The 23,038-nt window shown below is 46.5% G+C and overlaps 1 protein-coding gene across 7 annotated transcripts in view; it reads left to right on the forward strand.

Moving 5' to 3' along the window:
- The window catches only part of PPP6R2 (protein phosphatase 6 regulatory subunit 2), an 83,131-nt gene that overhangs the window by 35,112 nt on the left and 24,981 nt on the right, over window positions 1-23,038 (forward strand). For 6 of the 7 annotated variants that reach the window (XR_008288937.1, XM_027070358.2, XM_027070359.2 and 3 more), the window contains exons 3-4: window positions 9,534-9,776; window positions 16,960-17,146. Coding sequence is in view for 5 of the 7 variants with exons in the window: in XM_027070358.2 (XP_026926159.1) it covers window positions 9,550-9,776; window positions 16,960-17,146 (414 nt within the window). In the remaining 2 variants the exon portion in view is untranslated. Of the gene's footprint in view, window positions 1-9,533; window positions 9,777-16,936; window positions 17,147-23,038 lie in introns of those variants that run through there. The other variant, XM_027070363.2, reaches the window with a different exon arrangement.

Here is a 23,038-nt window from a genome sequence, read left to right on the forward strand (position 1 = left end):
ATGAGTAGAAGCCAATAGAGAGAGGAATAGTTCGTCAAAGTGTTAAGCGAATATAAATTTCAGTATAGAATTGTGTATCAGGTATATTTGGTAAAAACTCCCAACAATGTTACTGATAAATTTTTAAAAAATATTTTACTTATTTTTGAGAGAGAGAGCAAGTGAGCATGCACGGGAGGGGCAGAAAGAGAGGGAGACCGAGGATCCAAAGCAGGCTCTGCGCTGACAGTAGCGAGCCTGACAAGGAGCTCAAACTCGTGAACTTTGAGACTGACCTGAGCTGAAGTTGGATGCTCAACCAACTGGGCTACCCAGGTATCCCTAATGTTTTTGATAAATGTTGAGCTAGTTCATTTGGACTACCTTCTAACCTCCCACCCCCTACCTTTTGGAAAACAACTACAAGCGTTGGATTGAAAAAACAAAAACAAGTGAGAATATAACAAAGAAGTTCTAGACCAAAACCAGAAAGTAAGAACCCAGATAATTTAAGCGCTAGAGGGTCTGCCTTTGCTCCGAGGGCATTTGCTGATCTGGACAAAGTGGGACTTTGATTTCAGAGGTCTTGTAGGGTAGGAAGAGTAGGAGTTAAGATCCACAGTCTTCTCAAGGTGGAGAGCCCAAAGGAGACTCTCCCCATGTGAGAGGGGCTCTGAAGGCTCTATCCTCAGAGCAAGAGTGAACTAGAAGCAGATCTACCTTACTCTATCCCTCCCTGCTACCACCTGGTTGTCTTTTACTGTTAAACACAGCAGGAAAAAAGGCGGGGGGTCGGGGGGGGAATGCTTGCAGCTGTGGGTTAGCCTTTGTGAGGGTTTATAACCTAGGTTCACATTACCTGTAGTTCAGGGAAATCAAGCACAAATTTAGTTTAAGATTTTCTGGTTTGGTTTATGCCTTCAGGCGTCCTGCAGGAGCAAACATAAAACCTCTGTGGAGGAAGTTACCTTTATCCTAAGATGTGAAAAAATCCCTATAGATATTTTTTAAGGACGTGGATTTGTGCACAGACCAAACTGACCAAGCACACAAGCAAATAAGGCACCATGAGTAAAACCCAAAATTGGAAGCCTTCCAAGACTTTATTTTTGGAATTATCAGAAATAAACTCTCAACACAAGCATGCTGTTTATTTTTAAATAAGTATTTAAAAAAATAAAAATATCTGTAGGAAAGTATAATAAGTGGTCTATAATATTTGAAAAACAAAACAAATAGAACTTCTAGAAATCCGGATTGCAGTATCCACTGTCAAGAATTTCACGTATAGGCTTCATACTGAATTATATATAGTGAAGAGAAGAGCTGGGACAGAAGGCAAGGTGCACACTCTGGTCACTCAGTTAGCCCCTCTGAGCTTCAGCTTGTGGAGCCCAGGCCCTGTTCCAAGAGGCAGGCTGGCACAGTGTGTTTCTGACAGTCTCAGGTGGCTGCAACTTGCTTTGAATGCATTGCATAGATCTGTGTAAATTATTCTTCTACAGTCATTTTAATTTACCTTTGTGGTTATTTCTTCTCTTCGCTTTTAAAAAAAATATTTAATTTTGAGAGAAGAGAGAGACAGAACAAGCAGGGGAGGGGCAGAGAGAGAGAGAGAGGGAGAGAGAGAATCCTAAACAGGCTCTGTGGTGTCAGCAAAGAACCCAGCCGGGGGCTTGACCTCATGAACCATGAGATATGACCTGAGCTGCAATCAAGAGTTGGGACGCTTAACCAACTGAGCCACCCAGGCATCCTTCTTCTCTTCTGATTTTCTGTTTTTGCTCATCTGTTCCTCCAACCCCAACCCTGTTTTAGAATTGACTCTTTTTTTTTAAGTTTTTAAGTTTTTTAAACTTAAGTTTTAAGTTTTTAAGTTTTTTAAGTTTGTTTATTTTTGAGAGAGCGAGAGAGAGCATAAGCAGGGGAGGGGCAGAGAGAGAGAGGGAGAGAGGGAGAGAGGGGGAGAGAGAGAGAGAGAGAGAGAGAGAGAGAGAGAGAGAGAGGAAATCCCAAGCAGGTTCCTTACTATCAGTGCAAAGCCTGATGTGGGACTCGACCTTACAAACCGTGAGATCATGAGCTGCGCCAAAATCAAGAGTCGGTTGCTTAACAAATGAACCACCCAGGCGCCCCAGATCCTTTTTTTGATCTTTCTTCCAGTGCAGTGTGTCCATTATAGACATGGTGTCATTTGTTGATTGAGCAAAAATTACTGCTCTCCATGGACTCGAATTGCCATTTTTTTAGGCCAAACAGAATTCCAGTGGTACATTGGTAAATGTTTAACAACTGGCTTTCTGGAAGAGTAAAAAAACCTTGTTGTTTGAAGCATTTGTCGATTTCTATAGTGCAAATACTTCCATCATGTCTGATTTAAGTGGGCAGTGTGATGCCACCGAAGGTGGGGTTGGGAGAGGCATGTGCCTCTCTGGCCACTGTGAATCTGTCCTCTGTGGCAAGGTGACCTCATTTGTTTCTTTCTCTTCTTTGCAGTCAGAATCCATGAGGGTAAAATGTGCCAGCCACTGTTCTGGAGTCAGCCCTCACAGTAGCTCTGTGAGATGCTCATTATCCCTGGGTTACAGGGGTGGAATCCAAGGCATAAGAGGTCTTATAACTGGCCTCAGGTCATACAGCAGAGCCAGGGCTTTGATCATAAATTAAAACAACAACAACAAAAACCCAATTGATTTGTGGCCAGATGGGTACAGGGTGCATTCTGGATTCTAGTTTTTCTTAGGAACAGTTTCTACCACAGAACGTTCTTTTTCTGGAGGGCTCTGTTCATGGAACTATATAGGTTCATATGGGCAACATTTCTCTTTAGAATCTACCTTCTGTGTGATGGTTATGCTAACCTGTAAAAGTAAATAAAGAATTTCAGGTTCCTTTTGTTTAAATGTTGGATAAGCATCCAGAAGATTTTGGTAACAGTTTGGTTGACATTGCAGATGGACTGTGCAGGACCTTGTCAGGGTGTGCCAGGGACCCTTGGGCTGTGTTGATACTTTGTGAATACCAGAGACGTCTCAAGCCAGTTCATGAGCCAATTATTTGTCCTAAAGATGCCGTCAGTGGTGGGTCTTTCAGTCATCTAGGGAAGGAAAATTAATGACCTTCCATGTAGGTAAGTGCCAACTGACAAGATGCTAGCATCTCTGTGCAGAGTAATGCACAATTGCTGGGATACCAGAAACCTTTGGAAGCCACATATGTACTGTAATCTGAGTAAGAGTTCCAGAATCAAGGGCACCTGGTTGGCTCAGTCAGTTAAGCATCCGACTCTTGATTTCGGCTCAGGTCATGATCTCATGGTTTGTGGGATTGAGCCCCATGTTGGACTCTGTGCTGACGGGGCGGAGCCTGCTTGGGATTCTCTCTCTCTGCTCCTCCCCACCTCGTGTTCTCCCTCTCAAATAAATAAACTTTAAAAAAGTTATTATTTTTTTGAAGTGAAATGCTATCCTTAATACTGAGATTATGGCTTTCCTTTTTTTTTTTGATATTTAAAAAGTCATTGTTTCCTGCAATTAAGGTAATTATGGATGATAATTTATCCTTTGCTTTCTTTTCGTTTTTTCCTTTGTGTCTTCACTCTCTCTTCCCTCCCTCCTTGTTTGACCAAGTTGAAAAGTTGGCAACCCTTTGTTGGCTTTCTTTTCTTTTCTTTTCTTTTCTTTTCTTTTCTTTCTTTCTTTCTTTCTTTCTTTCTTTCTTTCTTTCTTTCTTTCTTTCTTTCTTTCTTTCTTTCTTTCTTTCTTTCTTCTGTCTATCCATTCTGTGGGAGTGGGGGAGCACGGGGGGGGGGGGGCGCAGAGAGAGAAAGAGAGAATCCTAAACGCTGTCAGTGCAGAGCCAACCCACAAACTGCGAGATTGTGACCTGAACCAAAATCGAGTCAGATGCTCAACTGACTGAGCCCCCGGAACCCCCCGCCTTTGTTTTTCTAAATTAAAAGAAAAAAAATTTACCTGCCCGCAAAAGCCCAATGTTTTGGAACTATGGAGCTGGGCCAGCTTTTCAGACAGGTCCCTTGTGCTTGGTTCAGGGAATAGGTGACTTGGTACACTTGATTTCTTAAATGGGGTGAGTTCTCAGAAGCCCTTGAATGTCTTACTCTTCTTACAGGGTAGATAACCTTACTAAACTTTCTGTTTTATAATTTAGAAGTAAACAAGTGGATGTTAAATTAGTTTGTTATTTCAAATTATAAATTATGAGCAAGTGGGTAATATGATTTTGGTTTAGTTTTGGTTTTATTTGTTGTGCAGATTGTTCTGTTTGTAGTCTGTGATGGAATGCATAAGATGTATGACCTGTCCCACCCACAGGGGGACCTGTGGTCCGTGGACTGTTGTGTGCAGACTCCTGTGTTTGCTGTGCTGGCTTCACACAGAGTGCCATCGATGACCCCTTTCATCAGTGGGGGATAGTGCAGTGGGCACCTCAGTGCCTCTGTGAGTGGACCTGCTGGCGAGACACTGCCTGTGCCCTCATGTGGAAAAAACAAGCCAACTGCTCCATGAAGGGGAGCTCCTAGATACCTGGAAGGACTTAATGACAGAGTTAATAATACTGGAGAGATATCTCAGTAGCCTGGGCAGTGACATGGTGATGTCTGGGGAACCTCTAAGGGGGCAGGGTTAAGAGGCAGTCTGGATAAGAGCAAGTGAGCTTGAGTGGATCTGTGTTGAGGCTGAGAGGGAGGCATAGGAGGACCATTGTACTGCTCTCGCTATAGTTAGGCATGTGTGAGATCTCCCAAAACAAGTTAAAAATACAAGAAAACAAGTAAAATCCCCAGCCATGTAGGAACAGTGATGAGTGCAGATTTGACCTGGGACCTCTGTGGCTCCTGGTTGCTGGGGAACACTGAGCATCCCTACCCACCTGTGGACTCTGTGAGAGAGAACCCTGCAACTGCTGCGGGGAGCAGGGGATGCTCTGCAGGGTTCACGGAAGCATGACGTTCTCAGTCCCTCTCTCCCTTTTTTGGGGGTGCGCTCCGGGTCCAGGTGGCCTGGCTCCCTCGGCTGTTTTTTTCCTTCAATCTCCGTCTCTCCCTACAAGCAGTCGTTGTGACGTGTTCATTGGATACCCTGTTCTGTGTCTGTGTTCCTAGGAATGCATGTTGTTGTGGGGTGTGCATATATTTTATTTTACTTTTATTTATTTTTTGGGGGGTCTTTTTAAAAATTTTTATTATTGCGTGCAGTTTATTTTTTTTTTCAACGTTTATTTATTTTTGGGACAGAGAGAGACAGAGCATGAACGGGGGAGGGGCAGAGAGAGAGGGAGACACAGAATCAGAAAAACAGGCTCCAGGCTCTGAGCCATCAGCCCAGAGCCTGACGCGGGGCTCGAACTCCCGGACCGCGAGATCGTGACCTGGCTGAAGTCGGACGCTTCACCGACTGCGCCACCCAGGCGCCCCTTGCGTGCAGTTTAAATTAAAGGGGTGGATTGCATTATGGACCTGATTTGTTTCTTATGTTTTCTCGTATAGCACCATCCTTTTAGGAATCCATGCTGTCGTGTGTCCCTCTAATTCTCAGTCCCTGTGTGTGACTCCCCAGTTTGCTTCCTTCTCTGCCACCTCATCCTTGTGTGGGGTGCTGCCGCTCCTTTGGGATGTGTAGGTAGGAGTGGGATCGCTGGGTGAGCGCCCCACAGCAGCCGCCTGTCTTCTGTCCTGTCGGGAGTGTGTGAGGCTTTTGCCTCCTGTGCCGCCAGCTCTGCTAATGACCTGGCCAGTCCTGCAGGTGTGGAGTGAGAGTGCTTAAGCAATTACTTATTTTTTCAAAGAATCAGTTTTTAGTTAATCTCACTATTAAAATGTCCTGTTTCATGGATTCGGGTTATTGTATTTATCTGTTCTTTTTCCTTTTCTAATGTTCTTGTCTAACTTTTTTTTAATAACCCATTTTTAATGTTTATGTATTTTTGAGAGAGAAAGAGAGAACGTGAGCAGGAGAGGGGCAACGAGAGAGGGAGACACAGAATCTCAAGCAGGCTTCAGGCTCTGAACTGTCGGCACAGAGCGTGACGTGGGGCTCGAACTCATGAGCTATGAGATTATGACCTGGGCCAAAGTCGGGCGCTTAACCGACTGAGCCACCCAGGTGCCCCATAACTACTACTACTACTACTTCTCCTCCTCCTTCTCCTCCTTCTCCTCCTTCTCCTTCTCCTCCTCCTTCTCCTTCTTCTTCTTCCCTGAGCATCTACTCAGCACTGTGAACTTTTTTATTTTAATGTTTACTTATTTTTGAGAGACAGAGCACAAGTGGGGAAATGGGGGAGGACAGAGAGCAAGCAGGACAAAGGATCTGAAGCAGGCTCTGAGCTGACAGCAGTGAGCCTGATGTGGGGGTCAAACTCCTGAACTGTGAGATCATGTCCAGAGCCCAAGTTGGATACTTAAGACTGAGTCACTCAAGTCCCCTAAGTTTTTTATATATTCTAGATAAAAGTCATTTATTAGATAATACGATTTGCAAAAAATTAAAAAAAAAATTTTTTTTTTAACATTCATTTTTGAGAGTGAGAGAGGCAGAGCGTGAGCAGGGGAGGGGCAGAGAGAGGGAGACACAGAATGTGAAGCAGGTTCCAGGCTCTGAGCTGTCAGCACAGAGCCCGACGCGGGACTCGAACTCACGGGCTGGGAGATTATGACCTGAGCCGAAGTCAGACGCTTAACCGACTGAGCCACCCAGGCGCCCCATGTATCTTTATATTTAAAGTAAGCTTTTAATACCCCGAATACAGTTCTTTTTAAAATCTTATCTATTTCTTTTTTTTAAACATCTTTTAAGGTTATTTATTTAATAGAGCAAGAGAGAGAGACAGAGCACTTGAGTGGGGGAGGTGCAGAGAGAAAGGAAGAAAGAGAATCCCAAGCAGGCTCCGCACTGTCAGCACGGAGCCCGACGGCAGGGCTTGAACTCATGAACCATGAGATCATGACCTGAGCTGAGACCAAGAGTTGGACGCTTAACAGACAGCCACCCAGGCACCCCTATTTCTGTCTTTAATTGAAATTATTCATTTGCATTTAACGCACTTATTGACAAGGTTAAGTTTATGTGTGCTGTGCTGTCTTGCCATTTTTTTCCATTTGTCCTGTTTGTTTTTGTTGCTTATTATTTCTTATTCTTCTTTGTCTTCATCTTTTTGTCTTCTTTTGTATTAATCCTGTCCTTTTTTAGGATCCTGCTTGAAAAACTTGTTCCTTTGTTGATGGGATCATGTGATCCACCCAGCCACTCACCCACTCTGTGGCTGAAAGCGGGTTGCACAGAAGCCGTCTCTAGTTGCCCCTCTTTGGAAGAAAACCTTGGCAGGGCGGGAGTCTCCCTGTGGTTCCTCTCTTTCCTTGGATTGTATGTTATTCAAGTGTTTGAGTCGTTCTGCAGGGCATTGAGGAGAGACAGCCGTGTTATCCTGAAACTACTGGTAATTATTTCTGCTCTCACAGGGTATATTGCTTCCACCCACAAATATCCATCTACATTCCTCACAACAGAAATAGGAAGATCTTAGGACCCAGAAGGAAACTAAGTATAGTGTCAGACTGTGGAGTCACTTGCGCTGCAAGTCAGAGGCCCCACTGACAGTGCAGGTGCTGGCCAGAGGGAAGCCCAGGTGTGCTGTTGCTTAGCTCGTTCTGGCAGGTGAGTGGGACATTGGCATAGGAGGGACTGAGCACAAGAGCATGTGCAGAAGGATAAAGGTAGGAAAGTGTAGTTTGTGTGGGAAGAAAGACAACGTCCTGTGGCAAGGGTAGGGTTAGGGAGAAAGCAGGAAGTGCCAGAGGGCCTGGAGGAATGCTGTAAAGTGCAGCCTGGTGAGTGGTAGGCATATGGGCAGCAGAGGTTTTGCGGCTGAGTTGAGAGGAACTTGAAAGTGCCTGTGTTTTGAAAAAGTGAGTTGGATGTAGCAAAGGCAAGAGGCTGCAAAGGAAGGAAAGGGGGCTGGCTGGATGTGGTGGAGCCTGCTCCTAGGGCAGCGGGCTTCACACACACAAATTGCAGCTTCTACATTGTGTGAGGTCTTTTATTCTTCTGATTAAAGATACTAGAGAAGATAAATCCCATCTCCCGTTACCATAATTTTGCAAACAATCGATGTAACATTGAAGAAGAGATTCATAATCTCAAAATACAGGTTTAACTTTGTTAAACATAACAGGCTTTATGTTTTTCATTTTGTATCAAACAGTGAAAACTTTGTTGCAAACCAGCCTAGGCCCTCAGAGCCTGCCCTATGACACTCACTGAGCAGGACAAACCTTGTGTTGTCCAGGCAAAGACAGCAAGAGCCTGGAGAGGGTGGGTGGTGTGTGACGCAGAGGGATGGCGGGGTCCATAGGGATTTCTCAGGTGGCTGTGGTGTGGGGCCTAGTGTCAGGGGTGTGGATGTGAGGGAGATTGTGGCTTCAAGGATAAGACTGGGTCATTTGGTGGGATGGGTGGTGAAAGGGGGGGGCTGGCTGGGGGACAGCAGAGCTGCTGAGGGTCAAGCAAAGTGAGCTGTCAGGAGTTTGACTTGCTTAGGTTGAGGTCTGCCAGATGTCTGGTGTTCTTTTGTGAGATGGTGAGTCAGGCATGGGCAGGAGAGGAGACACAGGGGAGGCTCAGGAAAACTAAGTTTGTTATACGTCCAGTCCTGGAGATAGGAGGTGTGGGCCTCACCCAGAGCCACATGGGGAAACCCCAGGGGGGTCGGGAGGTATAAGACAGGAGTCAGGGAACACTTAAGCCATGACCTTTATTGGGGTTTCCACAGGAAAGATAAGGCATGGCAGGATGAACAGCTTAGGATCAGCTAGTTTGAATTATTTTGGTGGGCTCTAAGCTGTAGGGGTGGTCCCTAGTTGCCTGGCCCCTGGCTGTGGGATAACGAAGGCAGAGGAAGATTGTCTCCTGGGATGTGTGGGCCCAGAGAGGAGTAGTTGCTCTGGATGGAGTAGATCACAGTGATGCTCTGGCTTGGGCCCCTTGCTGTCTTTAAGAATTGGCTGGTCTTGGGAGGGGCAGCCTGTTCCTAGCCAGAGAGGTTTTTTAAGATGTGAAACGTGATATACAGGAAATTAAAAATGTATGCAACTGGGGAGAGATGCCTAGTGTTCACACAGGCAGGGGTGGGACCCTGAGGAGGTGGGCTGTAGAGTTGCTAACTTTCTTAGGGTGGAGGGGCATCCCCAGTGCTGACTCATGGGAGACATGGGATGTGCTGGCGTCAGGGAGTGGAGGAAGAGAGTAAGAGCACTGAAGGTATGTCCAGCATTGGGTGGGAAAGGAGAGCAGGGAAGGTGAGCCAGCGAGAGGGAAGCCACAGAAGGCACAGGCTCAGCGCTGGGAGCTGGGGAGCTCTTGCCGGCTTTGGAGCTGGACCCAGGGAGATGGGAGATGTGTTGAGGGCAGCTCCTGGGGAGAGCACCCTCCAGCCCTGGCTCGTGCCGGGGACGGACTCGTTGGGCTTTGGTGTAGACTTTCTGAGGGTGGATTTGCACTGCTTGGGGGAAGTGACCCTCAAATCTTTGCTTGCAGCTTCGTGGCCGTCACCATGTTCTGGAAGTTTGACTTGAACACCACGTCCCATGTCGACAAGCTGCTGGATAAGGAGGACGTGACGTTGCGCGAGTTACTGGACGAAGATGACGTCCTACAGGAGTGCAAGGCTCAGAACCAGAAGCTGCTGGGCTTCCTCTGCAGGCAGCAGTGTATGGAGGAGCTGGTGAGCCTCATCACACAGGACCCACCTCTGGACATGGAGGAGAAGGTCCGCTTCAAGTATGTACCGAGGCTCTGACGGGGGCCCAGAGCTGGGCAGGGCTGCAGGGAGGGCAGGCAGGGAGCTGGTGGGCAGCATTTGAGGACAGCCAGAGCCAGGGCTTCTGACAAAAAAGCCCACTTTAAACATTTACCCCATCTGAGGAGGAAGGAGGTCACTCCCCGTGGGGTCTGTTTTTGTGGGGTTTGAGATTTCTGAATCTCTGTGTGTGTGATTTCTCATCGTGAGTTGTGCTGAGTTATGCTGTGTTCTGAGTATCTTGAGTGCACATGTGTTGAGGGAAGACTGACCCCATGACAAAGAAGCAGATGGGACTGCACACTGGTGGGAAGTAGGTCCCAGCCTAGTGAGATGGCCTGTCAGGAGGGGTGGGTGGCATCTGACTGCTCGATCACGGGGACTTGGGATCAGAGGAAATAGGCCATGTCGTGAGTAGTACTGACCATTCTCAGAGTTTTTCCTAAAATGTTCCATTCAGCATTTGGCCAGCATGTTAGGAGATGACAGAAGGGCGGTGGTGGTGTGGCTAGGGCTGGGGGTGAGGACAGAGGTGTGTGAATGAGAGTATAGGACAGAGTGGCAGAGCCTGGGACTAAGGACACAGTGGGAATGGGTGCAGACAGGGTACCCCTCGGGTTCCAGTGTCTGTAGACAGCCAGATAGTGGATGGTGGTAAAGTCTTAGGTTGGCTGACTGTGGCCCACAGGTCAAATCCTGTTTTTGTATGGCCTGCAAGCTAAGAATAGTTTTACGTTTTCTTTTAAATTTTTTTTCATAAATTTTTTTTTAATGTTTATTCTTGAGAGAGGGAGGGAGAGACAGAGTGTGAGCAGGGGAGGGGCAGAGAGAGAGGGAGACACAGAATCCGAAGCGGGCTCCAGGCTCCGAGCTGTCAGCACAGAGCCTGACGCGGGGCTGGAACCCACAAACCGCGAGATCATGACCTGAGCTGAAGTCAGCACTTAACCGAGTCACCCAGGCACCCTAGAATAGTTTTACATTTTTAAATGGTTGAAAAAAATCAAAGGATAATACTTTGTTACAGATGAAATTGGTACCACGTTGACATTTCCTTGTCCGTGAAGAAAGTCTTGTTGGAAGGCAGCCACACTCAGCCTTTGGTGACTACAAGGGCAGAGTTGGCTAGTTACAACATAGACTGTCTAAAATACTTACTCTCTGTACTTTTACAGAAGTCTTTGTTGACTTTTGTCTTAGGAGAAAAAGAAAGCTGGAGAGGGTGACGAGAAGTGCCTGTGCAGGGAACATTCAATCTAGGGACACCCAGTGAGGGTGGTCTGTCACAGCCTCTGACAGGGAGCCCTGCAGATGCTGGCAGAGGAGAGCCCGAGACAGAGGCAGGGGCTTGTTGGTGAGGATCCTGCGGGTTTAGGGCTGTGGTGGCCATCTGCAGAAAGTCGGATAGAAGCCGTTGTGCACGGGACATGCCTGGTCAGTGCCCCTTGTCTCAGCGTCCCTGTGGGTGTCCCCCATCCCTTTTACCCTCTTACCCCTAATGTGTCCTGTTTGGTGATAAGTTATATGGTCTCCCTGTGTAGAGGGCACTGGTGGCAAGATGGGGAGCAGGGGCAGGGCCATGTGTTCCGGATCGGGGCAGAAGGATCTTGGAGTGGCATCAGTGAGCCAGGAGACATTTGTGTTCAGAGTCAGAAGGTTGGGGAGTCAGAAAATTCGTGCCTGAGCACAAAGCCAAGAAAACAAAGCTGTGAGAAAACCATGACTCTGGGGACTTAGAGAAGTTAGCGAATGGGACCGAAGTGAGCACGTCAGCTCCACTGTAAGCAGTGTCTGCACAGTCACACGGGGTAGACTAAGCCCTGGGTTTAAGAGTTGTGGTTGGATTTTACAGACAGGGTGAGGGGCAGGGAGCAGGAGAGCTGTGTCTTCATCCTCCGTCATGGGAGGTTGGTTTGTAACGTCTGAGGGTGACAAATGAAGAAATGCATCTGTATTTTATGTAGAAACACGGAGGTTAATGCAGGTCTGAGGATGGACACGGGAGGCTGGAGGCTGCTCCGCCTTACAGGCCCTGTCCAACTGTCTGAGTTTGAAAGCCGGTGTACATATCGCTTACATAAAAAATCAAAAATTAAAAAAATTAAAGTTAATTTGATTAAAAAAATTTTTTTGATGTTTGTTTTTGAGAGACAGAGACACAGACAAAGTGTGAGCAGGGGAGGGCAGAGAGAAAGGGAGACACAGAATCCGCAGCAGGCTCCAGGCTCTGAGCTGTCAGCACAGAGCCCGACGTGGGGCTCGAACCCACAAACTGCAGGACCGCCACCTGAGCCAAAGTTGGACGCTTAACCGACTGAGCCACCCAGGCGCCCCAAAGTTAGATTTTAATTAAAATTAAACCAAAATTTCCTTTTTGAGAAAAGGAATAGGATGGATGGATAGATGGATGAGGTGGTGGGTAAGAAAGCAGTAGAGTCAAGATTAGGGTTCGAAGATGGGAAAGATACAAGTAGGGACGTCGGCCAGGAGTTAGCACACCAGCTCTGAAAGTGCAGACAGGAAGTACCGCAGGCCAGTGGAGCCGCTGTGGCGCTCGGCTCTGATGTGGCGTGAGAGCCGCCACAGACCGTACATGAGTGAGTGAGTCTGGCTCTGCTCCTGTAAAGTTGATGTACAAGAAGCACTGCCTGTGCATCTGAAGGCTCTAGGCAACTGCCCATCGTGGCCGGCCTGATGGGGTCAGCAGCGACGCCTCCTGTGGCCTTCGTGCTTTTGAAGCGAGGGCTTTGCCTGCAGACCTGAGGGGACTTTAGTCCACATAGGGGAGGATGTGTGGGAGCCATGTCTGCTTCAGAGAAGCTGCCCCTGGGTGCCAATTTGAGGTCAGGCAGCAGCCGCTGTTCCTGCATAAAGCCAGAGTCTGCAGGCAGGTAGGGCTTGTGCAGTAGCCCTGGGCGGAGAGTTCGGCCACTGGGTCCAACCTGAGAGCCATGAGGAGGTCCTGGTCTTTCTCTTGAGGCTCCTGTCCAGTTGGCCTGCTGAATTCTCAGCCACTTGAGAAATCAGACGAAAGAGCCAGCAGACAGACGTCAAGACAGCACTGCAGTTACTTGCAGAGTGCAGTGGAGAGTGTGTTCCGTAACTCTGGGCAGTGGGCTTCCTTGTTCCAAGTTGCACAGTCAGAACTGCTTGCTGGGTAGGAAACAGGGCTGCAGCAGGATAGCCCCCAGAAAGGACACCCCCCAGAAGACCCTGCAGTGCTACAGTCAGAGCAGGAAAGCTGGCTAAGCCCATTTGCCCGGATCACCCTCCCGCCTGCCCCCGCGGGGCGCAGCAAGTTTTGGCACAGCGGGAGGCGTCTGGAGGGGAGAGGGTTTCCCTCCTTCCTCACTCTGAGAACCCAGGCCCACCTTCCGTATTCCGGGACCTCGTCATCGTCTTTGGTTTCCTTCCTGTGGGGAGTCGTATTCTCTAGCAGCCTCCTGAGGAGTACGATGTGAAGGGCGATGTTTGCAGATGAGGCCTGTCGGTGCATTGTTCTCTGTTCATGCTTGTTTGAAACTCCCTCTGCCTTAGACTCTGCACAGACGCCATTTTCTGTCCTTTTGAAGACTCCATGGTTGGCTCGTCTTCTGGCCTTGCTGCTGACAAGCCGGACAGATGCAGCTGGACTCCCAGGTTTTCTCTCCGCCAGGGGGCACCTCGGTCCTTGTCTAGTCCCGTTGTCCTGGAGTCTCCTGCTACTGTGAGATCACCCCCGGGGTCAGGCAGGGCAGTCCCAGAAGCAGCATCTGTAAGCAAGGAGAGTTTTGTAAACAGTCGGCTCAGCTGTGAACAGTGCTGCATATTCGTACCACGGTGAAGCTGGCCCTGGGGTTCTTGTCAGTCCCTGTGCGGGGTACTCCATGGTACCACAGGGCCCTTTCAGTCTATAAATTCATGGCCTTCCCCACAGGGAAGCTTCTTGTGTTGCTTCTTTTATAATTTTCTCCCTTCCGGTTTTCCCTCTTATCTCATTCTGCAGCTTTTTAAGTTATTTATTTTGAGAGAGAGAGAGAGAGAGAAAGAGAGAGAGGAGAGGCAGGCAGAAGGAGAGAAAGAGAGAGGGAAAGAGAGAATCCCAAGCAGGCTCCTCACTGTCAGCACAGAGCCTGAAACGGGGCTCAATCTCATCAACCAGGACATCATGACCTGAGCCGAAATCAAGAGTGGGATGCTTAGTAACCAGACGAGCCACCCAGGTGCCCCCTCTTTCTGCAATTTCTAATCAGGTGTTAGATCACCTGAATTAATACTTTTCTTCATATTTTTGCTCTTAATATCTTGTCTCGGCCTTTTTGTTCTACATCTGAGAAGCTTCTTCAAATTTTATCTTCTTATCCTTTCATTGATTTTTAAAATTTTTATCATATTTATTCATAAAATTTTTTAAATAAGTTTATTTATTTACTTAGAGAAAAAACACCAGGAGGGGAGGGGCAGGGGGGGGGCGGACAGAGGAACTGAAGCGGGCTCTGTGCTGTTAACACAGAGCCTGATGTAGGGCTCGAGCTCATGATTCATGAGATCATGACCTGAGCCAAAGTTAGATGCTTAACCGACTGAGCCACCTAGGAGCCTCAGCCCTTATTTCCTTTTAAAAGAGAGACCCTTTTTTAAAATAATCTTTTTATTAAGGTTGGTTATTTATTTATTTATTTATTTATTTATTTATTTATTTATTTAGAGAGAGAGAATGAGCAGGGGAGGGGCAGAGAGAGAGAGAGAGGGAGACACAGAATCCAAAACAGGCTCCAGGCTCTGAGCTGTCAGCACAGAGCCTGGTGCAGGGCTCTCTATCCCACGAACTGTGAGATCGTGACCAGAGCCAAAATCGAGAGTTGGATGCTTAACTGACTAAGCCCCCCAGGTGCCCTTGGGAATAACTTCTGAGTCCTGTCCTGGCAAGAGAGGGTCAGGAAGCCCACTCCTCTCCTGAGCCAGGCCCTCTGCCCTGTCCAGTAGCTGCTGCCTCTGTGTCCAGTGCTTTCCAGTTGGTGCTCCCTCTGTAGCCACCTGAGACTTCGATTCCCTGGTGTGCCACGCCAGTCCTCCGGGCCTTGCCAAGGATCATTTCCACTTCTCTTTTCTTGTCTTTTTTCCTCTGTGTTATTGGAGTAGGAATTTGAGAGGGAATGCTAACAAGCCTGTATATTTGATCTGCCATGCTTAGCTGGAGTTCCTACTCTCTGCATAAATCTTAGAACGAGCTAAATCAGTACTTTATCTCAGTCCCTCCACCTTAGAGGGTCAGTGCCTTACAGCTCAGCTTGCCACATGTGTGCACATTTGCTTGTGTGTGGAGACCAGATTGGGACCATTCCTTGTGCTCTGGAAACATCTCCTGAAGGAATAGTCTATACTTTTCTCTGGGACTTGATTCTTTGGTGCCATTGGTACGTCTTCTCTTGTTGTTTGCAGTCTGGTGGGAACCTCTCTGCCTGTGTGATACAAGTCTTGCTCTGGCCTTCAGGGTCGCTGACCTGGCCCTTCTGCCCTGTACTCTGAGCAGGCTTTCTCTGACGACCTGCCCCTGGCGCCTCTGTGTTCTCTGCCATGCTGGTCTCACAGTGTACATCCATAGGGCTGAGCCGACTCATTCAACCCTTATAACCATCCCATGAGGTCGGCACTGCTCCCACCCCTCCCTGGGCACTGCCTACACCTCTCCTGGCCTGGGCCTGCCTGCGTATTGAACTGGGACACCTCTTTGTGAATGCCTCATGTCCATCACACCCGGCCTGCCCACACGGCCCTGTTTCTCTGGTCTCTAGAAGGTGCTTTCTCTTCTTGGGGCTGACAAGGAGCACCCATCTCTGAGCCAGACCTAGATTTCTCAATTTCTTCCCCCTTCCACATGTGGTTGACTGCCATACTCTGCCAACTGTTTTCTCCAGGGTCTCAAACCCAGGCCTCACTAGCCAGGCCACAGTGACCACTCGGTGGTTCAGGCCTTTGTTAGGGCTTGTGCAGGTGGCTGCCGGGAGCAGGAGGATCATAGTGACTGACCTTGACCCAGGGCTTACTGTGTGCCAGGCACTGCTCTGTTTTATATTCATCCTTGTGGGGAGGGTGGGCACTTGCACCTCTACATTCAAATGAGAATGACACAGAGAGGTTAGGTGACTAACCTAGGTGACTGAAGCTGCCGAGCTTGCCCTGGGTTGTGCCAGATGTGCTCTAGGGCAGTCAGCTCCATGGGACGATCCCTTGCGTTCCCAGATGTTTCTGGATATGGCTCCAGGCACTGTTACTGGCCCTGCTGTTGTGGGCTGTGTCCTGGATGTGGCAGGTTGTTGGGTAGCTGTGCCCATTGCAGGGCAATGGCAGTGACCCTGCGTCTATCAGGTAAGTCAGGGAGCAGAGTGATGTCACGGTATTACATGTGATGGGATAAAGATTATTTTGTATCTGGTCATTTTTATCAAGTGAATAGTACATCATTTGGTATTGGTACATCAATATTGGTATTTCTTTTTTTAAGTTTATTTATTTTGAGAGAGCGTGAGAGAGCAAGAGAGCATGCCCAAGTGGGCGAGGGAACAGAGGAGAGGGAGAGAGAGAGAATCCCAAGCAGGCTCTGCACTGTCAGCCCAGAGAGACGCAGGGTTTGATCCCACCAACTGTGAGATCATGACCTGAGTCGAAATCAAGAGTTAGACGCTTAACCGACTGAGCCACCCAGGGACCCCTGATGTGGCATTTCTTTAGCCTAGAGACAAGCTGGTTCTGTTTGTTGGTATGCTGGGACAGGAAGGGTATGGAGAGGGAGGGAGGGTGCGCATGATGGACTTGGTGTCACTAACTGTGTGGTCACAGGAGGTGAGAGCCCTGGCAGGTGGGTGTAAGGGCAGAGGTTTTGAGAGAGGAGATGCAAAAGACGCAGAAGGTTTATTTAGAGAGTGCAGTAGAGTCAGAAACGGTGAGATACCAGAGTGTAGGGTATGCGGAGCAAGAAAAATGCATGTTAAAAACATTGAGCTTGTAGTAGTCAAAAATGCCAGTTGGTCACAGAATATTCACGTTTTTACTTCGTTCCAAGGTCTGTGAGTGTTTTGGTCTTACCCATGGACCTGCTTCCTACGAGGCTGGTCGTTTAAGCAGCTTCCTGAGAGCTGGAGAAGTCTAATTTCACCTCCAGTTGCTTGCATTGTGCCCCCTTAGGTATCCAAACACAGCCTGTGAGCTGCTGACATGTGACGTGCCACAGATCAACGACAGACTAGGAGGGGATGAGACTTTGCTGAACCTTCTTTACGACTTCTTGGACCACGAGCCGCCTCTGAATCCTCTGCTCGCCAGTTTTTTCAGCAAGACCATTGGCAACCTCATTGCAAGAAAGACTGAACAGGTGAATAATCCGTCAAGCTTGTGTGGTTTGGGGTGGCTGGCATAGCTGATGCTGACATTTCTTTCTGTCAGCTGTCGCTGTGCAAACTGTATCATTAGGGCTTGGAGAACAGTGTTTCTGACTGTTCTGTGGGACACAGGTGGAGCAGTGTGGGCTGCTGGTGTGAGTTGGAATTTGATGAGGAAAGTGGCTTTCTGAGGATGTTTCTGCAGCCTGGCTCTGGAATAAGCAGCTCTTCCCGCCATCCTTGAGAGCTGCACAGGACTCCAGAGCACGCTGGCATGTCTTGTCCTGACCAGTCACAGGCATGAGGAATAGGGATATGCCTGCATCATGACAGGTTCTTAGGACGCCCACCTTCTAAGATCTGCTGCTCTGTTTATGTGAGTGGCAGGTATCCATGTGTCGAGGACACTTACTGTTTCAAAGCAAATAAAAGAAAACTTCTAGCATTAGGCTTCTGTAAAAATAGTGAGTGCATTTGTTTCATTAGCTGGAGCATGGTCTTCTTAGAGTGGGTTCTTGCTGCTGCCTGTGCTTCAGGGCCATCAGTGTGGTGGTGTCCTAGGCCTGCCCCCAGCCTCAGCAGTTAGTTTTGGTTAGTATTCACCTTTTATCCCTTCCTACCATCCTCAGTGGATTATTTCAAAACAAATACTGGATATCATGTAATTTTTAATAAATATTATGGTATAAGGGCACCTGGGTGGCTCAGTTGGTTAAGCATCCAACTCTTGGTTTCATCTCAGGCCATGATTTCACGGTTTGTGAATTTGAGCCCCACATCCGGCTCTGCACTGACAGTGTGGAGCCTGCTTGGGATTCTCTCTCTTCCTATCTCTCTGCTCCTCCCTGGCTTGTGCGCATTCTCTCTCTCTCTGTCTCTGTCTCTCGCCTCTGTCTCTCTAAACCTTAAAAATTTTTTTAAAAACTAAATATTATGGTGGGGTGCCTGGGTGGTTCCGTTGGCTAAATGCCTGACTCTTGATCTCAGCTCAGGTCATGATCTCATGGTTGTGAGATGGAGCCCCACATCGAGCTCCGTGCTGAGACCATAGAGCCTGCTTGGGATTCGCTCTTTCCCCCCACCTTTCTCTTTGCTCCTCCCCCACTTTCTCTTTCTCTCTCTTTTTCAAAATAAATATTTTAAAAAATATTATGGTATATATCTCTAAAATGTAAGGACTTATGGGGCGTCTCTGGGTGGCTCAGTTGGTTGAACGTCTGACTTTGGCTCAGGTCATGATCTCGCGGTTCATGGTTTTGAGCCCCAAGTCGAGCTCTGTGCTGACAGCATGGAGCCTGGAGCCTGTTTTGGATTCTGTGTCTCCCGATCGCTCTCTGCCCCTCCCCCACTCATGCTCTGTCTTATCTGTCTTTCAAAAATAAATTAACATTAAAAACATAATAAAAAAATATAAGAACTTTAAAAAATTCTTTTAAACATATCTCTAGGAGGGGACAAGACTTTGCTGAGCAGATTGCATTATCACGTCCCAAAACTATTAACTATAAGTGTTCATTACATGAACTATAACTATAGTTATATAGTTATATATATAACTATATATATTAACTATATATATAAGTTAACTATTAACTTATTAATATTAACTATAAGTGTTAATTATAAGTTACATTATTAACTATAACATAAGTGTTCAGTATCATCAAATATCTGGTGATGAAGGAACAGACCCAAATTTTGTGTGCATGTCTGGGATTCTGAGAAGGCGTGACCTTCAGGGCATACCATCATTCACCCGAAGAAATTGTTGGCATGTTGTAAGTGTTCAGTGGAACATACCTTTCGTAGGACCTTAAATCTTAGCTTTGCAAGGGATCTTAAAGGACTACCTCACCTCAGATCTTTTTCTGAACCAGTCAGAGCATAAGTGAAGAGTGGCGGTAATGCAGGTAGTGAGAGAGGCTACTAGTAGTGGCAGTGGTTCTAGGACGCGACAGGGAGTCCCTCACACTAGTGACAGTGCTGCGAGGATTGAGGGCAGGGGGCACTGTGGCCATCAGGCAGGGAGTGGTAGGGGTGTCCTGTGTCTGTTGGGCAGTGGTCGTGGTGGTGGGGGCAGGGTCCCTGTGGCCATTGGATAGTGAGGGAGTCACTCTGGCCATCGGGTAGTGGGGGGGGGGGTCACTGGCTGTCAGATAGCCGGGGGTCACTGTGGCTGTCGTGTAGTGGTCGGGGGTGGTCACTGTGGCTTGTGGCTGTTGGCTAGTTGAGGGGAGGTCACTGGCTGTCGGTAGTGGAGGGGGTCACTGATGGGTAGTGGGGGTCACTGTGGCTCTCGGGTAGTGGTAGAAATTCCAAAGACCTTTCAAGTCTGGCTCTTGCATCTCAGCTCATAATTGTCTGTAGCTTCACAATATTCCTCTGCTACTTTCAGAATTTGCTGAATTTTACTGCTTCTTAATATTTCTGTCTTCTTCCCTTGTCCAGTGCATCAAAATAATATGAAATGCACTGTTTAAAGGTATTTCTTATATTGACAAACATGTAACACATTTCTATGAATTTAAACAAGACAGAAACACATGAACGGTCTCCTCTAATACTCTAGATCAACCACTGTTGATTATTTAGTTGATGTTCCTCTTTTCCTGTTCTTTTTCTGTAAGACATATTAAATATATTTTTTTAATGTTTTATTTAGTTTTGAGAGAGAGAGACAGAGTATGAGTGGGGGATCGCAGAGAGAGAGGGAGACACAGAATCCGAAGCAGGCTCCAGGCTCTGAGCTGTCAGCACAGAACTCAACACGGGGCTTGAATCCATGGACAGCGAGATCATGACCTGAGCCGAAGTCGGACGCTTAACCGACTGAGCTACCCAGGCGCCCCCTGTAAGACATATTAATATGTATTTATTATTTATTGTCACATAATGATTTACTCTGAATACTACAAATTGTTTTTTTCACTTAGAAATAGATTTTGTACATCTTTTCTTATAGAGCTACCATATTCTTTTTTTTTTTTTAATTTTTTTTTTAACGTTTATTTATTTTTGAGACAGAGAGAGACAGAGCATGAACAGGGGAGGAGCAGAGAGAGAGGGAGACACAGAATCTGAAACAGGCTCCAGGCTCCGAGCTGTCAGCACAGAGCCTGACGCGGGGCTCGAACTCACAGACCGTGAGATCATGACCTGAGCTGAAGTCGGATGCTTAACTGACCAAGCCACCCAGGCGCCCCTAGAGCTACCATATTCTTTTTAGCAGACATGGAGTCTGTGGTATTGCTACACCAGAGTTCTGTATCAATAACCCAGGAGTTGACGTGGTTCTAGGGTCTGCTGGGATAGGGCCAAAGTGCTTCATCACATGTTTCCATAGAAAGGCGGGCTGCACTGGAAGGACCTACTGCCTTTTCTTAACTTTTCATTATAGATTATTTCACACATTAAAAAAAATTGTTTTTTAATATTTATTTTTGAGAGAGAGAGTCAGAGACAGAGACAGTGTGAGAGGAGGAGGGGCAGAGAGAGGGCGACAAGGATCTGAAGCAGGCTCTGAGCTGTCAGCAAAGAACCCAACGCGGGGCTCAAACCCGTGAACCGGAAGATCATGACCTGAGCTGAAGTCGGATGCTTAACTCACTGAGCCACCCAGGTGCCCCGATTATGTCACACATTTAAAGAGAAAATAGTTTACAAACCCTGGTGTTTCTTTCACACAGCTTCAACAGTTGTGTGTTTCTGACCAATCTTATTTTTTCTGTTCCCCCTATTACCAACCCCCATTCCAGATTATTTTGAAGCAAATCGCAGATATTTTATTATTTTATATGTAAATATTCCCATATGTGTTTCTACAGGATAAGGACTCTTTACAGTTCTTTATTACTGAGGAGTAGTCCAGATTGTGGATGGACCACAGTTTAACTGTTCATCTTTTGAAGGACATATTAGTTGTTGACACTTTTTGTCTGTTAGACATCAGGCTGCTATGAATATTTGCATATAGTAGTTCCACCTTGTCTGCAGTCAGCCTGGTCCAGAAATAGGTGATCCTTCTCCTGACAGCATCAGAAGGTCAGTAGGAGCCTCATGCCACATCACGTGCCCAGGTCATTCACCTCCCTGCATCTCATCAGATAAGCAGTTTATCATCTCACATTACAGGAGGCAGGGTCAATATAGCACAATAAGATATTTTGAGAGAGAAAGACCACATAACTTTTCACATAACTTTTATTATAGTATGTTATTATAATTGTTCTATTTTATTATTGTTGTTAATCTCTTATTGTGCATAATTCATAAACTGTTTCATAAGTAAGTATGGATAGGAAGAAACAGTACATATAGAGTTCAGTACTATACATGGTTTTAGGCATCCATTGGGGGTCTTGGAATGTATCCCCTGTGGATAAAGAGGGATAACTGTAGTTTTTTTGTGTGTGAATTGTTATATTTGAAAAGAATTTCTTGGGGCACTTGGGTGGCTCAGTCTAAGTGTCCAGCTGTTGATCTCACCTCAGGTCTTACTTAATCTCAGGGTCATGAGTTCAAGCCCTGCTTTGGGCTCCACGCCCAGCATGGAGCCTACTTAAAAAAAAAAAAATGAAGTGAATTTCTTATAAACAATACATAGTTATGTGTTTTTATCTGTTCTACTGATCTATCTTTAATTGTCATATTTAGGCCATTTACATTTAATGTAATTATCGATATGTCAGGACTGCCATTTTATTGTAGTTTTCTGTTTGTTCTGTTTTTCGTTTCTTTTCCTTGCCCTGGGTGTTAACTTGACCATTAAAAAAATTAAAATTAAAAAAATTTCATTTAAGTTTAAATTTTAAAAATTTTTAAAAATTCCATTTTTGGGGGGGTGCCTGGGTGGCTGAGTTGGTTAAGTGTCCAACTTCGGCTCAGGTCATAATCTCATGGTTCATGGGTTTGAGCCCCACATTGGGCTCTGCTGACAGCTCAGAGCCTGGAGCCTTCTTCAGATTCTGTGTCTCCCTCTCTTTCTGCCCCTCCCCCACTCACACTCTGTCTTTCTCTCTAAATAATAAATAAACATTAAAAAATTTTTTTTAAATACTCCGTTTTGATCTACCTGTAGTGTTTTCTCATGTGTCTCTGTGTAGATTTTTAGTGATTGCTTTAGGTGTTACCACATAACTAGGACATGCATGTGGTTTGAATGGATGCAGTGAATGAAAGTGGTTGAGCCAGCAGAGTATACCAGTTCCTTTTGCTTGCTAACCCTGAATGTTATCATTCTTTTTCTTCTAGCTGTTGTGGTGGGTATATGTAATATAGTGTTGTGATCTTAATTTGTGATCTCCCTGGTGACTAATAAGGATATATACCTTTTCATATATTAATTGGCCATTTGGGTACTGTCTTTTGGGAAGTCTCTTGCCCATTTTCTGTTAGGCTGTCTCTTCTTTTTGATTTGCAGGAATGTTCTGTTTTCATGGATATAGTCCTTTGTTGACTTTGTGTTGCAAGCATCTTTTTCACTCTGGCTAGCTGCACCCACACCCCTTAGTATTAGTGGTATTTTAATGAGCAAAGGTTCAGATTTTTATGTTGTTCAGCTTTTTTTTTTTTTTTAATTTATGGTTGGTGGGTTTTTTTGTTGTTAAGAAACCTCTCTACCACAGTCACAAAAATCTTCTGTATTTTTTTAGAAGTTTTATTGTTTTACCTTTCACATTTCTGTCTATAATTTACTTAACTGATTCTTTTTTTTTTTTTTTAAGTTTATTTATTTTGAGAAAGAGAGCACAAGATGGGGAGGGGCAAAGATACAGAGAGAGAGAGAATCCCAAGCAGGCTCCGCACTGAGCCCGACACAGGGCTTGATCTCACAACTATGAAATCATGACCTGAGCAGAAGTCAAGAGTTGGATGCTTAACTGACT

This window comes from Acinonyx jubatus, chromosome B4 (assembly GCF_027475565.1).
Source record: "Acinonyx jubatus isolate Ajub_Pintada_27869175 chromosome B4, VMU_Ajub_asm_v1.0, whole genome shotgun sequence".
Classification (NCBI taxonomy): Eukaryota; Metazoa; Chordata; class Mammalia; order Carnivora; family Felidae; genus Acinonyx; species Acinonyx jubatus.